Source organism: Gopherus evgoodei, chromosome 2 (assembly GCF_007399415.2).
Source record: "Gopherus evgoodei ecotype Sinaloan lineage chromosome 2, rGopEvg1_v1.p, whole genome shotgun sequence".
Lineage (NCBI taxonomy): Eukaryota > Metazoa > Chordata > Testudines > Testudinidae > Gopherus > Gopherus evgoodei.
Window position 1 is genome coordinate 99838978 of NC_044323.1, and position 18771 is coordinate 99857748.

Below are 18771 nucleotides of genomic sequence, written 5' to 3' on the forward strand. Positions count from 1 at the left end.
CCTAACCTGTCCTCTCTTCTTCTTCTCCTCAAAGATCCATGCTGTTGGCAATTCCTTCCAGTTCCTGCTCTACAACATTTCAAAACTCCAGCATTTCCTTGCTCTCCCTTCAAATAAAATGCTGGGCTTATCTCCATCCTTGACTACAGGAACCTTCACTTCTCTATTTCCTATCTTACTCACTTCCTGTTAAGAATGGCTAAAACAATCTTCCAAACTTGATGCTCACCCTTGTTACTCTCTTATTAAAATCCCATGGCTAGCTTTCCTTTGCCAAATGAATTCAGTTTAAACATTTTTGCCTCTCCCTTCAAAGCTTCTACATAAATCTGACCCTGATTATACCTCTGCTGTTTCTCATAGGATCTTATTAACGCTCTTGTTCTGTTAAGGATGCCAGCTTCCCTGAGCCCTTCATTTCCTTCTTTCCTCTCAGTTTGTTTGTTGCTATTCCCTGTCTCAGTATGCTTGTTTCTCCCTTTTCTTCTGTATCTTCCTCGTGTCTCTTCTGTGACTAAATAAGAGTTTTTTGTCTTCAGAGCTGTCAACATTTCAAATGCATCTTCATTTGCACTGCTACATAAGCACCTATCACTTCTTAATTATCCTTTCAGTTCTGAAAGAATATGGAAAGGAGGGAAAGAAACATATCAGATATGGGCCCTTTAATTGTCTGTAAAATAGCTAGTATATTTTTGGCATGCTGGGAAGGACAGAGTACTTGATGTAATAAGTTAATCAAGGAGAACTTGTTGCTCTTCATATTAAAAAATGCAGTGCAAAAAATGTAAAGACAGATTCTATATTGTGTACCATACATTTATATCATTTTAAATTAATTTTTTGTAACAATACATTGCTGATACAATTAATGGTAATCATTATCAAGTTTGTGTTTAAGTAAAACAGTTGAATGAGCCTGTTTCTCCATAAGTAACAAGGCTAGAGAAATTGAAAGAAAGATATGCCATATGTATCTAATAAAGTGTTGTATACCTCAAAATTCTAGGTAACAGAAGTTATACATAAAAAAAACCTTTGTTTATGGAGTCTTAATCAGCTTCTTATCTTCCACTGTACCAGTTAAGACATTTCTGGTCTAGTGTCATAGAAATGAAATTAATAATGTTGTATGCCATGCCAAAATACATTCAGTAGTGTAGGAGATACATTCAGGATATACCGTGTTCATTCATCAGCTGTCAAAGGATAAAGTCATTTTGCAATGAACAGTCCTTTCTATAGTACTGTTAAATTGTAAAAGATACTGTGGCTCCGTTATTGTGCGATGTTCTACACCAAGAGTTTTCTCTTGACTGAAATATAATTCTATCCAGGCTATGTATGCTGATCTTCAAAAATCTTTTCAGAAAAATATCTTATAAATTCTTCCAGAATCATGTCTGAAACCAGGTGCAGTCACTATGAAAAAAGAATCGGTCATCCTTGGTGTGGAGGTGGAGAGAAAGGAAATGACTAAGTGGAACATCTTACAATTCAGTTATGATAAGAGTCTGCTTTTTATATAAGCTTAATTTATTAAATTAAAGCATCTATAAAGAACAATAAATTTATCCTGCAATATAGTTTTCTCTGTCCCTCTGCAATATTGGGCCGTCAGAGAGATTTTCTTTCTCTCACACATGCATTGACACAGACACTCAAACTTTCACTTTATCTGTTTTCACATTATGGGAGTGTGTAGATGTTTCCAGCCTTCATTTTCCTTCCTGTCTCGTAGTAGCTGGCTGGAGGCCTTTAAACAAGGGGGATCCATCATTCACTAATCATCTAGAGCCCAGCAGAATGAACTGTCCTTATGGACAGTTGAAATAAAGCCATTCATACCAGGGAGATAATTTGTAGAAATTGCCAGGTTATTAGGTGGATTTTTAGGGTGGATATGAAATCTGGGGAAACAACATTTCGTTCATTTAGGGATTGATTGATTGCAACCCACAAAGCTATGCCGTCTGGTCCTTTGGACCACAGAGAAATTAGATGTTAGTTAAATATTATTGTTCGTTCTGTTTCCAGATTTGAGTAAGAAATTATTTTTATACATATAATTATTTAATTAATAGAAAAATGTATCTGAAGTATTGAAAATACCGCAGTCTGACAAGTGGTGGCAACTCTCCATTTTTAATGTTAAGCACACTACAGTGGTCTACTCTAAAAACCTGCTAACTGGGACCTAGATAAATAATTAACTTTGCCTAAGAATTTATAGTGTTTCCTATAGTTGCTACTGAGAACATTTAGAAAATACTGGGGTAATATTTAAGTTATCTACAGTAAGTGGCAAAAGGAGCCAGTAGAACTGTATAGAGGATGGAAATTCTGTTTCATAAAGGATTTTGAGATTTCAGAATTTGGCTTTGTTCCAAATCAGAATGAAACCTGAACATTTCAAAATAATCTGTGAAACGAAATTAAAAAAAAGGTTAATCAAAATATTTTGTTCCAATTTTGACTTGAGTTTTTTTACATATTATAATGTACAATGCACATTTTTTTAAATGAAATGAAAAGTAGTTTTAAAATGAAAAATCAAATGTTCTGTTTGAAAATATGAAAAAGAGACATTTGACATTATTGGAACTTTTTCTCCATTTTTCTTCCAAACAAAATATGATTCCATCAAATTTTCTCTGACCAGCTCTAGTAACCAGTGTACCTTGGAAAAAATATTGCACCTTCTATTAATTTTCAAGTATTAAATCAATGACTAATTCATGGTTCTTGCACTAGTGTGGAAATATAAAATGAAACTATGAAGAAAGTAATTGTGATTGGGAATCAGTTGCTCCTGGATATCAATTTCCTTATTAGTGTATTTTATTTTATTTCATTCCAGCTATTTATGACCTCTCCTGTGAAGCATACAAACACTTGGGCAAAACCTCAAATTATTACTGGATAGATCCAGATGGCAGTGGGGCACTGGGACCTTTGAAAGTTTACTGCAACATGACAGGTAACTGTACTCTAATTACCATTTTCATGTTATATTTGTAATGTATATGTGTCAGAGGGTTTGGAAACCTGTCCATAATTCATATTTCTTGGGAAAAGAAAAAAAATTTATTCAGTTTTAGTAAGAGGCCTGATCATATTAAACCAGCCAAGCTTTTTGGGTGGTATCTGACCTAATCATTGTTAAAAGGCCTTTGGCCTGGTGTACATTTAACAATTTGCTTGACCTAGGTACATCACTCAGGTGTGAAAAATTGACAACTCTCCCCCCCACCCCCCAAGTGATCTAGTTAAGTGGACCTAACCCCCAGGATAGGCAACGGTAGATCAAAAGAAGAATTCTTCCAATGACTTTGGAGAAGTGGATTTACTATAGTGAAGGGAAAATCCTTTTAGTCAGTGTAGGAAGCATCCTCACTATGACCCTTCAGTGGCATAGCTGCACCTGGGCCACTGTAGTGCTCATATTGTAGACATAGCATATGTTTCCTCAGTGAACCATTTCCTAGAGCCAGTCCCCAAGATACTACTGTGTGTATAGGTAACTTGCAAAAACTGGTTAGCAGTCCTAGATGAGGGAGGATTTAATAAGAAAGTTCTCTGGACAGAGCAAGGTGCTTTTTCTATCTGAATAGCATGATGCTCACAATTAGACCAAAATGTTCAGAGAGAGAGAATAGCTTTCAGAGATATAAGCTATTCATTTTTCTTTTTCTCTGTAGCTAAGATGAGAATGTTTTCTCTCGTTTAGCATATGAAAGGGTATATCTAGCTATGTTAAGCAAACAGCTTCTTTTGTTCTCTCTGTTTATAATTAATCTTCTTTGTTAAAAAATACTTTTGTATGAATAATTTCATGCAGACCTTCTTAAAGAAAAGAAAACCCAATAAGCTCTAAAGTGAGTTACTGGAAACCCCTCATCCTCGATCAAGGGAAATGAACAAAGGGGCCCTATCCTATTGTCTTGTCATGGGTGTGATGGGTGAACATAAGGATAAGACATTAAAAACAAAGGAGGAGATGAGTTTGTTTTGGTCATAGCACTGTTCATTCATTTCCAATGTTCATACATATTGCAATTCGTCTCAGCACTTAGCTGACACTAGTTAATAACCAACACAAAGCTTACTAAATATTCAGCTAAGAGAAGTATTTTACTTAATCCCTGAATTTCCCAAAATACAGGATCTTGTGGGATTTCTGCACAATAAAGAGGTTCCAGAATCTATTTGCTTTCGAATACCCTGACACAGGTCTTCAGAATTCAATTGTAGGAACCAGCAGCAAGAGCGTAGATACATGTTGTAGTGATGAGACGGGGGAAAGGCAATCTCCCATTTAAATGGATCCTCACTCTTTAGGGCTTTCAGAATCATTGCCAACGCCTTAACTGTATCAGTAAGTAAACAGGCATCCACTGCCAGGGAACAGTGTTGGGAACTTATGATATATCATAGTGATTCCTAATCAAGAGATGAACTGCTGTGTTCAGCACTAGCTGTAGCTTTGGGATACTATTAAAAGGTAGCTTTTTCAGTAAAAGTCAATTGAAATAATTTGTTGAGCATGAAAAAGTGAATCCGTCCAGCGTGTAAGCACTTTTGACATATGCTAAAAATAAATATACTGGTACATACAAGAATAAAACTAATAGTGTCCCCAAACTAGAAAGTAACTGGACAAGAGAATGTAAAAGCAGCAAAGAATCCTGTGGCACCTTATAGACTAACAGACGTTTTGGAGCATGAGCTTTCATGGGTGAATACCCACTTCGTCACTTGCATCTGACAAAGTGGGTATTCACCCACGAAAGCTCATGCTCCAAAACATCTGTTAGTCTATAAGGTACCACAGGATTCTTTGCTGCTTTTACAGATCCAGACTAACATGGCTACCCCTCTGATACTGGACAAGAGAATGAGAACTAACCATCTTCCCTTCTTAATAGTAATTTTTTTTCACAAAACAACTGCTGTAGTTGCCATAGACATATTGTTTTTAAATTGCCAGTGAGTGGGGAGGTGGTCCATATGATCATGAACGAGAAGGCAGAGGGTCCACAATCCTTTCTCTGTATTAAGATGTGATCCAAGCCAAGAAAAGGTTTCAGAATCCTACTCTAGCTGACTCGCTCCTATCAGGCAATTCCTGTTTAATACATTTGCTGTAGTGCAGATATAATTCCCTACATAAATGAGATCATGATAGAACTGATTCACTGTTAAAATGTGAGTAATACTGTGAACATTGAAATGCAAGTAACTTTAGCCGCTCTGCTTTTAAAACTGGACAGTCACCCTAAAAGTTATTGTCCATATGACAGCTTAGAAAAGCATTATTTTTCAATTACTCCTATATTTGCATACTGTATAGAACCATCCTGGATATATTTCCAGTCCTTACAGCTTTCTTTATTCTTTATAATGATGGCAGTATAGCATAGTGGATAGAGCACCAAACCGGAGATATGGGTTCGATTCAGTATATGTCTTTCTGGGTAGAATTCAGTAACCTCTACCCTATATTTTGTGCTAATAACAACATGAAATGTCTGTAATATACTAATTAAGGTGAAGAGATCAAGCTTAATTCTTTAATTCTTCAACAAAAATATCAAACTGATGGTGTAAATGATATAGTGGTGACATATATAATCTTAAATTATTTTATGCAATATATTGAAAGACATCATAACATATTAGTGTTGATTGACATTAAATAGATAATGGAAGGAAATACTTTAAATGCAGTTATGTATGGCATATCAGGTATTTACTGGATGACACACTTATCTGTGCAAAAGCATTAGTTCAGATTTGTGGCATTATTAATAAAATGCTTAATGAAAGACTTCCATTAGCTGAATTATAAGTAACTTTTTCTTAAGAAGACGAGGTGAAACAAAGCCCTCTGTGTATTACCTACAGACATGGCTAGAATTAACTTAAGGATGCTTTGTAAATTCTTATGCTTGTCAGATAGAAGAGAATTTGATTGCTGTTCCTTCATCACTTACATCAAAACAGGAATATATTTGTTAATTTTGTGGTGTCACCAATGCACTACTAAACTTGTGAGAGTGAGGGTGACAGTTAAATCTAAAAAGTTCTACAGACAGTCAGTACTTTATTTAAAAGCATCTCTAAATATCCTTCGTCTGAAACAGACAGATCAGCCACTTGAAAGCCAGAATACCTCTAACTCTTATCTCTTAAGAATGTTGTTTAAATTCTCTGACCTATGAATATTATGGAGTCAAGCAACAAATTTTGGAAAATAATCATATTTCAATAGGGTCATTTTCTTAGAAAAATTGAAGAAAAAAATCGGAGTGCATCAGACACTTGTCCATATTTCTAGACAAAATTTGTGTCAATATCTCTAGACTGTCTTGATTTAGTAGTCTGGATGTGTCATGTTAGTTTTCTGTCCTTCCTGGATTTCTATGGTAACTGAAAAATGTTCTGGGTTCAAAAATCTTTTAGCTAGTCAACAGTGTAAGCAAAATATAAAGAATACAATGTGTGTGGAAACTAGGGTGACCAGATCACGAGTGAAATATCAGGACACATTGGTTGAGCAGTGCACAGGTGCACAGCCCCGACCAGAGCCAGAAGTACACTGGTCTGCCTGGCCTTGTGCTACCAGCATGCGCCTTCCTGTTGGGGGTGGGCCCATGCTGCGCCACACACCTCCCCTGCCCAGTGCCCCCTTGAACCACTATACCCAGAGCCCCCCTACAACCCTTCCACCACAAATGCACAGTGCTGTGCACACACACTACACAATGCCCCATACATACCCACACTGCCCAGTGCCCACACACACACACACACACACACACACACACACACACACACACCCCTCCCCCACTGCCCACCACCCCCCAACAGGCCCCCGCTGTCTAGCACCCCAAAACACACAAACCGCCACTGCCCAGCACCCTCCACACCCTCACAACCCAGCACCCACACACACCTCGCAGACACTCACTCCATCACACTCTGCCCCCTTCCTTGGCCGCACTCATCAGCCCTGCTGGGAGGTGTCTGACTCCCAGGATGAGAGCGGCGAGGGAAGTCTCTAGACTCTCCACGTGCTGAGCCTGCCACAAGCATGAGCTCTATGGCTCCCATTGGCTGGGAAAAGCATACCGGAGTCATGGAGCAGGGCTTGCAGGCACCGGCAGCATGCAGAGCCCCCCCCCCCACACACACACCCTAAGAGCCAGAGGGACCTACAAGGGAGCGAGGTGGTGCTCACCTGGGGTGGCTCCCATCCCGGGAAGCATCCAGCAGGCTGGTCCCTCTGCTTCCTAGGGTCATGGGTTTGGTTGGGTCGGGGTGGGGGGGTCAGAGGGCTCTCTGCCCCCTCCCCGCATCTGCAAGCCCTACCCCTGCAGCCCATGGCACTCCTGCTGACGGGCGGGCACTGGGAGCTGCCCCAGGAAGTGGTGAGCGGCAGTGCCAGGACTGTGGTCCAGATGGTCCCTGATATTGGGGCAAAGAGTGTCCCAACTTATGTAAGGTTGGGACACGGGACAAGTCCCCTACAATTGGGACTGTCTCGATATTATTGGGACATCTGGTTACCCTAGCAGAAACTACAAAACCACTGGAAACCATCTGAGATGTTCTCTAAGAAATGCTATTTATATTCAAAGCAAAGATTCCAAACCAAAGCAAAAAACCAAACCCCCTTTCTTCAAAACACTCATGCTAACACTGCTATATTTGGAAATTAAATCATACAAAAGTCAAGAATCTCTGAAGTTAAGGTTCTGACATTTCATATTTAAATGACCATTCATGATAAATTAGTAAAACTTTCAGAAATTGTGAACATTTTAGATACCTAGCATTTGTGCGAATGCTTGTGAACAATAACAATGATGTGAATCACAGCCTTTCAAAAATATTTGCAAATCAGTATTTATACCATTTGTCCCCAACTATAGCTGGGGCCTTTCAGAAGAGCCCATTTAAACATGTTTTTTAAAAGGCATAACATGATATATTGTACAGTACTTAGTTTGAATTGGAGATTGGCCTGACTCATGATCTGAATCCAGAATGAAATCTTCCCAAAGTTCGGTGGTGTTTGGATTTCATGCTCTGGTTCAGCCGTTTATAGAAAGACACCCAACCTGTGAAGTTAGGGTGTTTCTCTGAAATTAGATTCAGATAGATCTCACAAAAGTTACAGGGAACAGTTTGGAGCCCTCTCTGTTTTCCACTGAAATAATACAAGAACTTGCACTGAAACAAGCTATGTTGTTTGCAATGTTTGATGTAGATCTAAACTTCGTCTAAGTGTATTAGATCTCCAGCCCATGCTCAAATGATTTTGGCATTTCTGAATCCCAGCTCCTCTTTGGGCTTGTTCATACACCTTTGCTCCACTATAACGCGGTCCTGGGGAGCCAAAAATCCCTACCGCATTATAGCTGAAACCCCGTTATATCGCGGTAGGGGTGGCAGGGCTCCGGCGGTGATTTAAAGAGCTCCGGGCTCCAGCTGCTGTGGGGAGCCCCAGGCCCTTTAAATTGCCAGGTGAGCCCTGCTGCCACAGCCACGGGGTAGCAGTGGCAGGGCTCCAACAGTGATTTAAAGGGTCTGGGGCTCCCCCCAATAGCCAGAGCCCCGGGCCCTTTAAATTGCCAGCAAGCCCCACTGCTGCAGGCCCGGGGTAGCGGCAGCAGGGCTCCAGCAGTGATTTAAAGAGCTCCGGGCTCCAGCACCTTGAAATCACCGGCGAGCCCCGCTGCCGCAGCCCCAGGGTAGCGGCGACATGGCTCAAGCGGTGATTTAAAGGGCTCAGGGCTCCCCGCAGCAGCCGGAGCCCCGCTGCCACCGCGCTATACATGAACCTGTGTTATATCAGGTCGCATTCTAGCAGGGTAGAGGTGTACTCCTTTGGCAACTCCACTTATGGAATGTGAAGTGGAGAAATAACAGTGAGCAATGATACCCTAAATGTTTTGAATCTCAAAATAACATTCGGTTCAAGACTGCTCTTATTTTATCAAAGCCCATTTGTTTCTCTCTGGTATTTATAATCTCTTGGTCAAAGTGTGGCTGCCCTGCAAGAATCTTAAAGGGGGAGAGGGCTCAGAGAGACCTTCATTGCTAGTTAATCTATCTAGGAAGCAACCATATTTTTGGCTGTAGTTTGTCGGTGAGTGCATGGGTAGAGTCTGACCAGCCCTAACTATAGTTCTCTAGATCCCCCTGAGCTTATATCTGGGGGCTAGACCATGACCACACTCATAGACTCATAGACTTTGTGGTCCCTTCTGACCTTAAAGTCTATGAGTGTGGTCATGGTCTAGCCATTTCCACTTCATGCTCTGTGCTACAGCGCTACTCTGAATCTACCAGCCAGTCTACATTTGAGGAGCAAATCTCTAGAGTTGTGAGTATATTCGTAGTTGTCTCTACTGAAGGCATTTAACTACTGTGTCTTGTACATTGTGGTCATCATTGTGGTATCTAGATACCTGCTGTTGGCTTCTGCAAGCAGTTATGATCATTGCTCATCCTTTTCCTTTCCCAGAGCAGCTCAGGACTGTAAAGACCATACTTTGAGAATTCACTAACTGTACCTTCAGCCTCTCCCAATCATGCCAGTTATACAAAAAGATGGACCCTCACCCCAGCATTTCATGAAAATTGTACATGCTGTAGTTATTGCAATGACATTGTGAACAGACTTTAAACAGCCACAACAGTTGTGCCCTATGATTTTGCATCTCGCCATAAATAGCAGGTAACTGGAGTGCTTTTTTATGATGACATATGTGGAAACATATGGCATGGCTATAAATGTGCCATTCATCACCACATATTTGATGCAAAGCGGCCTGATAGTGGTAAATGTTTAATTCTATTGTACATATCTTGTAGAATTGGCTTCTGTAATGGGACATTTTGCTTGAGGGCTAATTGGACAATCTGCCTAATTACAGCACCTTCAGCATACATATATGTAGATATTACAGAGTTTTCAGTGCTTCTGTGCCTCTCATCTATCAAGGAATTTTCTTCTATAGTCTAGTGGATAGTAGGGGGGAAACTTTAAAAAAAAAAAAACTTCAGTGGAAAAGCTTTATTTTGGAAATCTTCTCATTTGCCACTCTAGTTGCTTCCATCTATATTACTTTTCTCTTTTTTTCCTCTCCTCCGCTCTCTTTTTACTATTTTTTATTTCTCTCCCCCGTCCTCTTTCTTTCTCAACTCTGAAGAGCATGTGACATACTCTAGCACATTCCAAGTGGTGCCAGCACTGCTGCTGGCATCCGAATCACCTAATATGCAGATCAAAGGCATAATCACACTAAATGTTAATCTTCTTCGTAAGTGCTCAGGGGGGTGCTGTGGAGGGAGAAGACAAAAACAAAGGGACATTGGAGAGGAATATGGCAATGCCGACTGTAAATTTTCGAGGATCCTCACACTTTAGCAGGGAAATAAAAAAAATAAAAAGATCAGTGCGCCTAGGAAAATGCAGCAATTCCCATAATCCCCTATTGCAGGAAAAACACTGAAATTATGGAGAATCGAGGAGTAGGTTCTTGTCTGAGACCAAACACTGATGTATGTTATTGCAGAACTCTTTATAACTCATGTTTCAAGGAATACGCTAAAGGATGGGCAAGGAGTATTAGCCAACTGCTGACTGCTGCAGACTAACCAAATGAGAACTGGATAGCTGTAATTTAGTTCTATTTGAACTTCTCATCTATTAAAGATAGGTATTGCTATTTGCACTTTTGCATCTGTCTGGATCCTGGATCCTAACAGAGGTCACACTGAGAATCCACATTAAGGCTGTGCTATCTATAATGCTCTCACTTGCACTTTATGGTCACTTTACTAAAATGAAATGGCTTTTATAGGCTAAACAGTTATTTTGCCCTGAATGGGTTTCACTGGATAATGGAGACGTGGGGCAAAAATTAGCGATTTTCTTTATATTTTGATGACATTTTTCTTTTTTTCCCCTCCATATTTGCTTCCTCATAAAAGGTTTCTCTACTTCAGTGTGTGTCTGTGGACTTTGGGGAAGCAAGTGTGTTAGGTAAATAAAGCAAGTCCTCACTCACCTCTCCAGCACCCGAGTTCGTGCGGAGTTGGTATGGGGCACACAATTCTGTCAGAGACCAGACACCAATGCGTTGATCAACGGGCTCACACTATCCTTAGCTCTAAAAGCTTTAGATTAAGTGTGGCCCCTTTATTAGGGGTGAGCATCAATATTTATACACAGAAGTAAACAAAGTGATTAACAAAAGATAATGGTCATGCATAATCAATCAAGATTTTACAGGAAAAGCAAGTTAACAAGTAAATGCATAGAGATAAAGGCTAATGGCTACTTGAGAAAGGGGGTGTCATGAGTAGTTTGCAGGTCAGTGTTTTGTTCAAAAGGGTTCAGGAAGGATTATGCAGAGACAGCCAGTCTGGGTGTGTTTTGGCTCCCCAAAGTTCACCAAAAGTTTAGACCCAACAAGTGTGTGACTAAGATGTATCATGTCACAGCTTAGAAGCTGTTGGCTTCAGATTGGGTTTCCTGGTTTACGAAGCACAAAATCTCTTATACACACTTTGCAAAGATTTCCTTGCCTGTAGGGGTCAGACATTTCAAACAATGACTCCTGGGTATGTCATATCAAGACCTGGTTGTTTCTCTCTATTGATGCTGTTTGTCAAGTTGACAGGTAGCAAGACTAAGAATCAAACTACTTCTCTGGAGAAAAAATAGTACAGTATCTGTACAGGGATTGTTTTCATTGTCCTTCTTCTAAACCCAGCATCAGTGTAACTAAAAGAATTCAGAGTGGATTAATTTAAAGGAAATGGAACATTTAAAAATCCTGTGCAAATGGGATATTAAGTTAATTTATTTCCAAGATACATAAGCAAGCATTTGAAAAGAATATAGTCCGTTTAAAAAGAGACAGAGTGCACGTGAGAGAGATTCATTCTACTTTGAATCACTAATCAGTGTTCAGGGCACAGTGCTGCACTCTTATGTTTAATATTCTAAATTAATTTATCTAGAAGAGCAGGTTAGCAGTTCTGTCACTATTCACATGAAAAATTCAGGACTTCTTACCGTCTCCTGTTGGCTCTGGCAGATGCTTTTTTAAAAGAAATGACTCAGCAATGAATGAGCTGCAGTGCACATCCATCCTTGTCTGTACACACTTGCATACAGTGAGCTGCCGATGCAAGTTCCATGCCACAACTGAGTCATCTGTGCAGAGAGACTCACCTATGGCTCCTTTCTAAAAAGTCCTGTTTCTCTTTTCACAGCACAGTTTCTTAGATCATAAACTCTTCAGGGAAGGACTCTCTGCTTTCCTATGTGTTGTGACAAAGTTCCTCCTCTACCTTGGTGGGTCCTGCGCTTATTGGCAGGTTTGCTCACCTCAGTGATCTCCCCTACAGTCTGGATCAACTCCTGTGTCTGATCAGGAGTTGGGAGGTTTGGGGGGAACCCGGGCCCACTCTCTACTCCGGGTTCCAGCCCAGGGCCCTATGGATTTGCAGCTGTCTATAGTGCCTCCTGTAACAGCTGTGTGACAGCTACACTTCCCTGGGCTACTTCCCCAAGGCCTCCTCCAAACACCTTCTTTATCCTCACCACAGGACCTTCCTCCTGGTGTCTGATAATGCTTGTACTCCTTAGTCCTCCAGCAGCACACCCTCTAATATGCAGATCACGGGCATAATCACACTAAATGTTAAACTTCTTCGTAAGTGCTGAGGGGGGCGCTATGGAGGGAGAAGACAAAAACAAAGGGACATTGGAGAGGAATATGGCAATGCCAACTGTAAATTTTCGAGGATCCTCACACTTTAGCAGGGAAATAAAAAAAATAAAAAGATCAGTGCGCCTAGGAAAATGCAGCAATTCCCATAATCCCCTATTGCAGGAAAAACACTGAAATTATGGAGAATCGAGGAGTAGGTTCTTGTCTGAGACCAAACACTGATGTATGTTATTGCAGAACTCTTTATAACTCATGTTTCAAGGAATATGCTAAAGGATGGGCAAGGAGTATTAGCCGACTGCTGACTGCTGCAGACTAACCAAATGAGAACTGGATAGCTGTAATTTAGTTCTATTTGAACTTCTCATCTATTAAAGATAAGTTTTGCTATTTGCACTTTTACATCTGTCTGGATCCTGGATCCTAACAGAGGTCACACTGAGAATCCACATTAAGGCTGTGCTATCTATAATGCTCTCACTTGCACTTTATGGTCACTTTACTAAAATGAAATGGCTTTTATAGGCTAAACAGTTATTTTGCCCTGAGTTGACACTTCCTCTTCTCTGGCTCCCCCCCGCCACCATCTGACTGGAGAGAGTTCCTTTTAAAACCCAGGTGCCCTGATTAGTCTGCCTTGATTGGCTGCAGGTGTTCTAATCAGCCTGTCTGCCTTAATTGTTTCTAGCAAATTCTTGACTACTCTAGTGCAGACCCTGCTCTGATCACTCAGGGAACAGAAAACTACTCACCCAGTGACCAGTATATTTGCCCTCTACCAGACTCCTGCACCCCATTGGCCTGGGACTGTCTCAGTGTTTATACAGCACCTAACATAATGGGACACTAAACCTGACTGGGACCTCTGGATGCTACTGTTAAATTAACATATTACGTATAATTTAGGAGCAGTAGCCATGGTCCAAGAAATGTGTACCTGAGTCCTATAACGGTGAGAAATGTGTCATGATCAGTATAACTGGAGTCAGAAAGCTGATGTTCCATGTAGAGACTGTTATTGAGAGGACACCAGGAAAATAGGCAATGGAAGGGGTTAGGCCAGAAGCAACTCAGCCTCATGGACAGAGTCCGTGGCGTTTAATAAAGTGCTACTTCTTCAGTTTAACCTGCATTCAGCATCACGCTTTGCAAATGAAACATGGTGGCAGCAGCTGAGCTGTAAGTCCTCTCCAGTGCAGCAGCTGGCAGCATGAGCCATGGAACTCTGGGTATGTCTACACTATGGGATTATTCCGATTTTAAAGAAACCGGTTTTGTAAAATAGATTGTATAAAGTCGAGTGCACGTGGCCACACTAAGCACATTAATTCAGCGGTATGCGTCCATGTACTGAGGCTAGCGTCGATTTCCGAAGCGTTGCACTGTGGGTAGCTATTCCATAGCTATCCCATAGTTCCCGCAGTCTCCTCCGCCCCTTGGAATTCTGGGTTGAGATCCCAGTGCCTGACGGGGCAAAAAACATTGTCGCGGGTGGTTCTGGATACAGCCTCACCCCTCCCTCTGTGAAAGCAGCAGACAACTGTTTCGTGCCTTTTTTCCTGGGTGAACTGTGCAAACGCCATAGCACAGCAAACATGGACCCTGCTCAGATCAAGACCGCAATCGTGGATGTTGTAAACACCTCGCACATTCTCGTGCAGTCTGTGCTGAACCGAGACCTGCAAAGCTAGGCAAGGAGAGTGATGAGGACATGGACACAGAATTCTCTCAAACCGCAAGCCCCTGCACTTTGGAGATCCTGCTGGTAATGGGACAGGTTCTAGCCATTGAACGCCGATGTTGGGCCCGGGAAACAAGCACAGATTGGTGAGACTGCATAGTTTTGCAGGTTTGGGATGATTCACAGTGGCTGCGAAACTTTCGCATGCATAAGGGCACTTTCATGGAACTTTGTGACTTGCTTTCCCCTGCCCTGAAACGCCATAATACCAAGATGAGAGCAGCCCTCACAGTTGAGAAGCAAGTGGCAATAGCCCTCTGGAAGCTTGCAACGCTAGACAACTACCGGTCAGTCGGGAATCAATTTGGAGTGGGCAAATCTACTGTGGGGGCTGCTGTGATGCAAGCAGCCAGAACAATCATTAAGCTGCTGCTACGAAAGGTTGTGACTCTGGGAAACGTGCAGGTCATAGTAGATGGCGTTGCTGCAATGGGATTCCCTAACTGTCGGGTGGCAATAGATGGAACCCATATCCCTATCTTGGCACCGGAGCACCAGGGCACCCAGTACATAAACTGCAAGGGGTACTTTTCAGTGGTGCTGCACTGGGGACGTTTCACCAGCATCCACGTGGGATGTCCAGGAAGGGTTCATGACGCTCGCATCTTCAGGAACACTACTCTGTTTAAACGGCTGCAGCAAGGGAATTACTTCCCAGACCAGGGGATGTTGAAATGCCTGTAGTTATCCTGGGTGATCCAGCCTACCCCTTGATGCCATGGCTCATGAAGCCATACACAGGCAGCCTGGACAGTAGTCAGGAGCTGTTCAACTACAGGTTGAGCAAGTGCAGAATGGTGGTAGAATGAGCATTTGGCTGTTTAAAGGTGCGTGGCGCACATTACTGACTCGCTCAGACCTCAGCCAAACCAGTGTCCCCATTGTTATTGCTGCTTGTGGTTTGCTCCACAATCTCTGTGAGAGTAAGGGGGAGACCTTTATGGCAGGTTGGGAGGCTGAGGCAAAACACCTGGCCGCTGATTATGCGCAGCCAGACCCCAGAGCGATTAGAAGAGCACACCACGAAGTGGTGCGCATCAGAGAAGCTTTGAAAACGAGTTTCATCACAGGCCAGGGTACGGTGTGACTGTTGTGTTTGTTTCCCTTTGATGATCCCCCCCTTGATTGACTCATTCCTTGTAAGCAACCCACCCTCCCCCTTCGATTACAGCTTGCTTAAGGAAATAAAGTCACTATCGTTTAAAAATCATGTATTCTTTATTAAAAAATCATTATAAAAAGAGAGAGAGAACTGACAATGTATCCTGGTTGTGGTTTGGGAGGAGGATAGGAGGGAAGGAAAAGGCCACTAAAAATATTTCAAAGTAACGACAGCCTTTTGGTTGGGCTGTCCACGGGGGTGGAGTAGGCGGATGCACGAAGCCTTCCCCCACGCGTTCTTACACGTCTGGGTGAGGAAGATATGGAACATGGTGCATGGTGAAGGTGATTACACAGGGGCTGCAGCGGCACTCTGTGACCCTGCTGCTGTTCCTGAAGGTCCACCAGACATCGGAGGATGTCAGTTTGATCACGCAGCAGCCCCAGTGTTGCATCCCGACACCGCTGATCTTCCTGCCTACACCTGTGATCTTCCTGCTGCCACCTCTCATCTCGAGCTTCTCTCCTTTCCTCACATTGGTCCCTCCTGTCCTCACGTTCACTGGCATCTTTCCTGTAATTTGATACCACGTCCTTCCACTCATTCAGATGAGCTCTTTCATTGCGGGTTACTTCCATGATTTCCGAGAACATTTCGTCTCGCATCTTTTTTTTCCTCCCCTTATCTGAGATAGTCTTCGGGATGGAGTAGGGAGGCTTGAAAAATTTGCAGCTGCATGAGGGAGGTAAAAAAGGGAGAGAAGTATTTAAAAAGATACATTTTACAGAACAATGGTTATACTCTTTCACAGTGAACAACACTATTAACCTTGCATAGCACATGTGATTTCACTACAAGGTCGCATTTTGCATCTTAATATTGAGTGCCTGCGGCTCTGGTGTTAGAGATCTCACAGACGCAGGTCCGGGCAGCAGAATTCAGCTTGCATGCGGCCATGGTAAGCCATTGTCTTTCAGCTTCTGTAGCCTTCATATACACAGTGCCCACCTTTCCCAAATACCAAGCAAAGCCCGTTCAGTGCTGCTTCTTTCCTGTTAACATGCAGCAGCAGAAACCACACCCCCATCCAATTCTCTGGGATGATCGCTTTACTCCTCCCCCCACTGCATGCCTGGTATCATGGAAGATCACTGCTAATTACTCCCCTTTCCCCCTCCCACCGCGTGGCTGGTAGCAGGGAAGATCCCTGCTAGCCAAACGCGAAAAAGCTCCGCGCCATTACCCCCCCTTCCTTCCCCCCGCTTGGCTCCCTGCAAGGAAGGATTTCTTTTAAGCAACAGGCAAACAGCCCAGTAGGAATGGCCATCTCTGTCCCCTTAATTAAATTCCTGAATTTCAACCAGGTTACCATGAACGATATCACTCTCCTGAGGATAACGCAGCAAGATAAAGAACGGATGTTGCTTGAATGCCAGCAATCACCGGGACCATATGCAGCTAGACTTTGTTATGCAATGATACCAGATTATTTGCTACATGCATGGCGTAGTCAAGTGTCCTGCCATTGTGGACGGAATAAGGCTGCCTTGCCCAGAAACTTTCTGCAAAGACTTCGGAGTACCTCCAGGAGAGCTTCATGGAGATGTCCTTGGAGGATTTCCACTCCATCCCCAGATATGTTAACAAACTTTTCCAATAACTGTACTGGCCGCAAATGCATCCCAAGTCCTCAGGGCAAATCAATCATTAAAAAACACTTGCTTTTAAACCATGTTTTAAATTTACAAAGGTACACTCACCAGAGGTCGCTTCCATGGCTTCATTCTCTGGGCTACTGGCTTGGGAGGGCTGGGAGGGTAATTCTGTCTGGGTGAGAAAAAGCTGCTGGCTGTTGTGGAGAACAGAGTGCTGTGTGCTTTCTGCAAGCTCGTCCTCCTCTTCCTCCTCCTCACCTTTCCCGTCCACAGAATCCTCAGCCATGGCTGAGATTACCACCCCCACCTCGGAATCCACGGACAGGGGTAGCGTGGTGGTGGTGGATACCCCTAGAATTGCATGCAGCTCAGCATAGAAGCGGCATGTTTTCGATCCTGCCCCGGACCTTCTGTTTGCTTCTTTGGTTTTCTGGTAGGCTTGTCTGAGCTCCTTAACTTTCACTCTGCACTGCACTGAGTCCCTGGTGTGGCCTTTCTCCATCATAGCCTTGGAAATTTTTTCAAATGTTTTTTCATTTCATCTTTTGGACCGGAGTTCTGTTAGCACGAAATCCTCTCGCCATATAGCGATCAGATCCAGTACCTCCCGTGCGGTCCATGCTGGAGCTCTTTTTCGATTCTCAGGAGACTGCATTGCTACCTGTGCTGATGAGCTCTGTGTGGTCACCTGTGATGGTGAGCTCTCCACGCTGGCCAAACAGGAAATGAAATTCAAAAGTTCGCGGGGCTTTTCCTGTCTACCTGGCCAGTGCATCCGAGTTCAGATTGCTGTCCAGAGCGGTCACGGTGCTGCAATGTGGGATACTGCCTGGAGGCCAATACCGTCGATTTGCGGCCACGCTAACCCTAATCCGATATGGTAATACCGATTTCAGCGCTACTCCTCTCGTCGGAGAGAAGTGCAGAAACCGGTTTATATCAATATAAAGGGCCTCGTTGTGTGGACGGGTGCAGCGTTAAATCGGTTTAACTCTGCTAAAATCGGTATAAACACGTAGTGTAGACCAGGCCTCTCTGTCTGAAGGCCCTGAAGCCCTGGATTTTGCAGACACAAACATCACTCACGGCTGTCTTCTGGTTCAGATCAATTTTGGCACGCAGGAATTACCCCTTCCCAGAGCTGTCAAAACAGTCTAGCACAGGCACTGATGTAATGAATGACCAAAATCCTGTTACCAATGAGGGACCTGTTGCAGCCTGCAGGATGGAGACATCACTGAAGGAGGTGGCCAACAATCAGAGATAGCAGGTGTAAAGTATGACAGGTCAGCAAGGACCTAGTGGACCTGGCAACAGACAAGCCATTAAAGAGAAACCAGGAGTGGACTAAATGAGTTGTAAGGCGTGTAGTGGCACTCATGTTATAAAAGGTGACTAATCAAGAGGGACACTTACACACCGGTAGACACAACACCTGAAGCATCTACAGAAAACATCACAGAATAGAGAAACAGAGAACCATCTGAAAACCCCCACATGCAGAGGAGGCTCCAC

At 42.9% G+C, this 18771-nt stretch overlaps 1 protein-coding gene across 1 annotated transcript in view; it reads left to right on the top strand.

Annotated features, from left to right (window-relative positions):
• Window positions 1-18771, top strand: part of CNTNAP2 (contactin associated protein like 2) — a 1679055-nt gene that overhangs the window by 1205257 nt on the left and 455027 nt on the right. The window contains exon 12 of the mRNA XM_030551435.1: window positions 2861-2980. Within this exon, the coding sequence (XP_030407295.1) occupies window positions 2861-2980 (120 nt within the window). The remainder of the gene's footprint in view (window positions 1-2860; window positions 2981-18771) is intronic.